Genomic DNA, 6,186 nt, shown 5'->3' with positions numbered 1-6,186 from the left:
GTAAACACATTGTGCTAGCTGAGCAGTCCTGCTAGTAAACACATTGTGCTAGCTGAGCAGTCCTGCTAGTAAACACATTGTGCTAGCTGAGCAGTCCTGCTAGTAAACACATTGTGCTAGCTGAGCAGTCCTGCATCGCCATCACAATACTGATGGGAGATGCAACACTCACTCAAGGGGAACATAACATGATTAATAAAGCTGAGATTTTTCATTTGTGCATTTATCAGACTAGGAATATAATTAGAAACCCAAGAGTGTTTATGTTCCTGAACAATGGGCGAAGTCAGTGACGTGAGACATTGACCTAAACCAAGTGTGATGAAGAGTCAGTCAACCACTACATGTAATGATAAATGTTTGACAGTCATGTTGTTGTGAATGTAGACCTACAGGCTCTCCTTTCTTTCCCGCCGTTCCCTGAAACAAAGAGGAAATCATATCGCTGAACATATCCAACCACGCTGAGCAATTCAAATCAATCAGGTTTGTATCTTTGACAGTGACTAATAAAGTTTTACAAACAAAACGGCGCTTGATAGTAAAGTCAGACAATGCTTACAGGCAAACCAATGTTCCCGGTATCTCCTTTCTCTGCTGGGTCCCCTGGTCGTCCCGGTAACCCCAGTGGGCCCTACAGTCACAGTATAGAGTGAGGATAAGCCAAAAAATATCCACTCCAACAAACAGTGCAGCATATTTCAAACTTTGTGTGCAGAGAAATGCTAAGAGTTGGGTAGAACATGGAGACATTACCCTTATTCCTCTCTCACCAGGCTCACCCGCTGGTCCCTGCTCTCCCTGAGGAGAAAGCATTCATAACAGAGAGAAAAACTGTGACTCACCGCATGTTTGTGGCTGTTGTATCCAATCATATGCTGTAGGTGCTGTGTCTAAATATAATGCTGTGGTAGCGATTGAGGAGGAACAGCAGGAGTGGGGCTTGAAACAGTAAACCAGAGGTAACATGGCGAGTGAATTACCCTGTGCCATAGAGGTTCAGAGCTATTGGCAGAGGTTTCATTGCATTTACGGTAAGTTACATACAAGGAGACTATACTGAAATATAAACTGGGTGGTTCAAGCCCTGAATGCTGATTGGCTGAAGGCCACGGTATATTAGACCGTATACCATGGGTATGACAAAACTTTTATTTTTACTGCTCTAATTACATTGGTAACCAGTTTCTAATAGCAATAAGGCACCGCTGGGGTTTGTGATATATGGACAATAATATTTTTTTATTTTACCTTTATTAAACTAGGCAAGTTAGTTAAGAACAAATTCTTATTTTCAATGACGGCCTAGGAACAGGGGGTTAACTGCCTTGTTTAGGGGCAGAACGACAGATTGTTACCTTGTCGGCTCAGGGATTCGATATTGCAACCTTTCGGTTACTAGTCCAACGCTCTAACCACTAGGCTACCTGCATATACTAAGGGCTGTGTCCAGGCACTATGCGTTGCATTGTGCATAAGGTATATTGCTGTGGTATATTGGCCATATACCACACCTCCTCGGGCCTTATTGCTTAAATATTGTCCAGCGGATACAGATGCATGAACTCACCCGTAGTCCTGATTCTCCTTTGATTCCAGGCACACCCTATAGACAAGGATAATTGTCACGCCAATAGTGTCATCTAACCCATGCTGACTGAAGAACTATGTGAATGTATTGATCCTATTTTCCAATATAATGTGAACAGGCCATTTATCTCACACACACACACATGCGCACGCACACGTCATTGCAACAACAGCCAGTCATGATTTACTTACATCTTTACCTCTTAGTCCTGGTGCTCCAGGATCCCCGGGGCCCCCAAAAGTTCCCCCTGCCCCTTTAGAGCCATCATGCCCCTGTAAAGATGGAATCACTGACACGCTGCGTGTATGTTTCATTTGAATATCTCTAAAATGTCCCTACAATGTAACGGTATTGATAGCATGTAAAGTGGATTGAGAGAAGTTCTTTACCTTGGGTCCAGGTTTCCCAGACAAGCCAACATTTCCCTGTAAGGTGGAGGAGACCAACAAACACATCAAACATGTCAGCCTGTCCTGGAGCATCATCATGGCTCATCTGACCAATAGAATAAATAGATAAATATGCATATCTAACTTATCAGGTGCAGGACAGAATATCGTATGAAAGAAAAGGAAATGGCTCCCATGGTGATTTAATCAGACGCACAAAGAAGACAACGTTTCCATCCGAGTTGGATCTTCGTCAGGTCATCTGACCAATGACACACACCGGTAGTGAAGCACTCACCCTTTCACCGTTTTCTCCCTTTGGTCCCTGCTGTCCAGGAATGCCGAACCCAGGATTACCCTGTAGAAACCCAACAGACAGACCACACACAACACCATGTTTCTCTATCCGGCCATCACAACACAATAATATGTTATATGTGATTGTTGTATCGACCATGTGATTGTTAAACCTACCATGTGATTGTTATGTCTGCTGGGTAGGGGTGAATCTCAGGGTAGGAAATGGGTTATGGTGGAACCTGAGGTAATGATAAGATGGATGACACTATTCTGTGTGGCTTACCTTTTCTCCTTTGACTCCTTGGACTCCCTTTACTCCCTGGGGTCCAGTCGGACCGACGGGACCAATGTCACCCTGAGTAGCACAACACAGACAGTCACACACACACACACACACACAGACCAATAAATAAACACAACACAGACAGTCACACACACACACACACACACACACACACACACACACACACACACACACACACACACACACACACACACACACACACACACACACACACACACACACACACACAGACCAATAAATAAACACAACACAGACAGTCACACACACACACACACACAGGCCAATCAATTAACACAACACAGAGAGTCACACACGCAGGCCAATCAATAAACACTACAACCACTTACAGTACAACAATCAAAAGCAGCTTAGCAACCAAGGGGGCCTTTGACGTGTTGTTTAAACAAAGAAAGATCTGAAGAGCCCCTCCTTAAACTCTAACTTTTAACAATACATCTTGGACGACTACATCTAGAGAGGAAATAGCTATGTCTTTGGTGTATCATGGGTAATCCATGAGTCCCCAGTGCAGTGGCCACTAATCAGAAATGTACTTGTGTTGTTTGTTGACAGGCAGGTCTGGGGATTTGGTCCTTGTTGTGAGAGAATACTCCCACCACCAATTAACAGCACTTTAACTGTTAGGATACAATGGCTTATAGTTTGTTGCAATGCAGATGTGTGGTTAGGGGCACCTTAGGGTTTACAGGTTTGCAGGTTTTACCTAAAGTTAAAAATACATAAACAAGCAATAATAAGTCCCTTACCCTGGTACCCTTCTTTCCCGTGGGACCAATGATCTGTTGTGATGAAACGGAAAGTAAGCATAATATTATGCAGGATATGATAGTACTGTGTATAAAACGTGTAGCTAGGTAAATACAGTCAGGGAGAATTATTTGGTATTGTAACATTACCCCTTTGGCTGGGTCACCAGGAACTCCTCTCTGTCCCTGTGGAGTGAGACCAAAGGCTTACCTCTCTTACTCTCTCACTCACACTCACACTCTCACTCTCTCTCCATGAATACTCACCTCGTCACCCTTCTGGCCAAGAGCCCCCGCAAAGCCCTGAGAGAGCAGAGGACAATATATCTATTCATATCCTGAACAATACACATAACAAACTTACATAACCTTACTATACAGACAATAAATATATCTTGCCAAATAAGGTCATCAAATCTCATAACTAGGTCCCTGTGTTTTGGTTCATCATGTCACATGACCTGGATTTGAACTTTTATTTAAAGCTTTTTCATGAAACTGTTCCCTTTTCTTTTTATGTCAATTGTTCCAGCACCATCCTCAGACAAGTGCTTTCATTTTTGGTGTAATTCAAATTTCTGGAAAAGGCTTCAAATAACTCTAGATCATGTGACATGACAGCCAAGAACACATAGACCTACTCATAACATACGAGTCATAACAAGGTACGTTTTGACAGCACTTTCTGAAAAATGAAAAACAATAACATTCTTATTTATTTGTTATGGGTTACAGTGTTAATTGACCAATTGAAATAAAAAATATTAATGTCAGTCAATATCATCTATTGGAGCAAATGCTTGACTGAAATGATTCATACTTTACCAAACATAAACAGTGCCTTCGAAAAGTATTCAGACCCCCTGACTTCTTACAGCCTTATTCTAAAATGGATTATATAAAATAAAAATCCTCAGCAATCTACACACAATACCCCATAATGACAAACCAAAGACAGGTTTTTAGGATTTTTTGCAAATGTATAAAAAAATATATGGAAAATACCTTATTTACATATGTATTCAGACCCTTTGAAATGAGACTCGAAATTGAGCTCAGGTGCATCCTGTTTCCATTGATTATCCTTGAGATGTTTCTACAACTTGATTGGAGTCCTCCTGTGGTACATTTAATTGATTGGACATGATTTGGAAAGGCACACACCTGTCTATATAAGGTCCCACAGTTGACAGTGCATATCAGAGCAAAAACTAAGCCATGAGGTTGAAGGAATTGTCCGTAGAGCTCCGAGACAGGATTGTGTCGAAGCACAGATCTGGGGAAGGGTACCAAAAAATGTCAGCAGCATTGAAGGTCCCCAAGACCACAGTGGCCTCCATCATTCTTAAATGGAAGAAGTTTGGAACCACCAAGACTCGTTCTAGAGCTGGCCGCCGGCCAAACTGAGCAATCAGGGGAGAAGGGCCTTGGTCAGGGAGGTGACCAAGAACCAGATGGTCACTCTAACAGAGCTCGAGAGTTCCTCTGTGGAGATGGGAGAACCTTCCAGAAGGACAACCATCTCTGCACCACTCCACCAATCAGGCCTTTATGGTAGAGTGGCCAGACAAAGCCACTTCTCAGTTTTGTCAAAAGGCACCTAAAGACTCTCAGTCCATGAGAAACAAGATTCTCTGGTCTGACGAAACCAAGATTCAACTCGTTGGCCTGAATGCCAAGCGTCATGTCTGGAAGAAACCTGACACCATCCCTACGGTAAAGCATGGTGGTGGCAGCATTATGCTGTTGGGATCTTTTTCAGTGGCAGGGAATGGGATACTAGTCATGATTGAGGCAAAGATGAACGGAGCGAAGTACAGAGAGATCCTTGATGAAAACCTACTCCAGAGCGCTCAGGTCCTCAGATGGTGGCAAAGGTTCACCATCCAACAGGATAATGACCCTAAGCACACAGCCAAGACAACGCAGGAGTGGCTTCGGGACAAGTCTCTGAATGTCCTTGACTCGCCCAGCCAGAGCCCGGACTTGAACCCAATCAAACATCTCTGGAGAGACCTGAAAATGGCTGTGCAGCAACGCTCCCCATCCAACCTGTGGAGAAGAATGGGAGAAACTCCCCAAATACAGGCGTGCCAAGCTTGTAGCGTCATACCCAAGAAGACTCAATGCTGTAATTGCTGCCAAAGGTGCATCAACAAAGTACCGAGTAAAGAGTCTGAATCCTTATGTAAATGTTATATATATATTTAATTAGCTTTGTCATTATGGCGTATTGTGTGTAGATTGATGAGGGGAAAAAAAACAATTTAATTCATTTTAGGATAAGGCTGTAACCTAACAAAATGTGGAAAAAGTAAAGGAGTCTGAATACTTTCCGAAGGCACTGTATAGTGGAAGTCAGAAGGCACTGTATAGTGGAACTCAGAAGGCACTGTATAGTGGAAGTCAGAAGGCACTGTATAGTGGAAGTCAGAAGGCACTGTATAGTGGAAGTCAGAAGGCACTGTATAGTGGAAGTCAGAAGGCACTGTATAGTGGAAGTCAGAAGGCACTGTATAGTGGAAGTCAGAAGGCACTGTATAGTGGAAGTCAGAAGGCACTGTATAGTGGAAGTCAGAAGGCACTGTATAGTGGAAGTCAGAAGGCACTGTATAGTGGAAGTCAGAAGGCACTGTATAGTGGAAGTCAGAAGGCACTGTATAGTGGAAGTCAGAAGGCACTGTATAGTGGAAGTCAGAAGGCACTGTATAATGGAAGTCAGAAGGCACTGTATAGTGGAAGTCAGAAGGCACTGTATAGTGGAATTCAGAAGGCACTGTATAGTGGAACTCAGAAGGCACTGTATAGTGGAAGTCAGAAGGCACTGTATAGTGG

General features: G+C 43.1%; 1 protein-coding gene across 1 annotated transcript in view; it reads right to left on the bottom strand.

The window, feature by feature from the left end:
* col7a1l (collagen type VII alpha 1-like) overlaps window positions 1–6,186 on the bottom strand; it is a 121,199-nt gene that overhangs the window by 48,650 nt on the left and 66,363 nt on the right. Inside the window, exons 43-52 of the mRNA XM_055912403.1 lie at window positions 3,619–3,654; window positions 3,502–3,537; window positions 3,352–3,384; window positions 2,564–2,635; window positions 2,279–2,338; window positions 1,981–2,016; window positions 1,783–1,863; window positions 1,571–1,606; window positions 757–801; window positions 563–634 (exon numbers count right to left, since the gene is read on the bottom strand). Coding sequence (XP_055768378.1) covers window positions 563–634; window positions 757–801; window positions 1,571–1,606; window positions 1,783–1,863; window positions 1,981–2,016; window positions 2,279–2,338; window positions 2,564–2,635; window positions 3,352–3,384; window positions 3,502–3,537; window positions 3,619–3,654 — 507 coding nt within the window. The remainder of the gene's footprint in view (window positions 1–562; window positions 635–756; window positions 802–1,570; window positions 1,607–1,782; window positions 1,864–1,980; window positions 2,017–2,278; window positions 2,339–2,563; window positions 2,636–3,351; window positions 3,385–3,501; window positions 3,538–3,618; window positions 3,655–6,186) is intronic.

This window comes from Salvelinus fontinalis, unplaced genomic scaffold (assembly GCF_029448725.1).
Source record: "Salvelinus fontinalis isolate EN_2023a unplaced genomic scaffold, ASM2944872v1 scaffold_0167, whole genome shotgun sequence".
Taxonomy (NCBI): domain Eukaryota; kingdom Metazoa; phylum Chordata; class Actinopteri; order Salmoniformes; family Salmonidae; genus Salvelinus; species Salvelinus fontinalis.
This window is presented reverse-complemented; position numbering and strand designations above follow the sequence as displayed.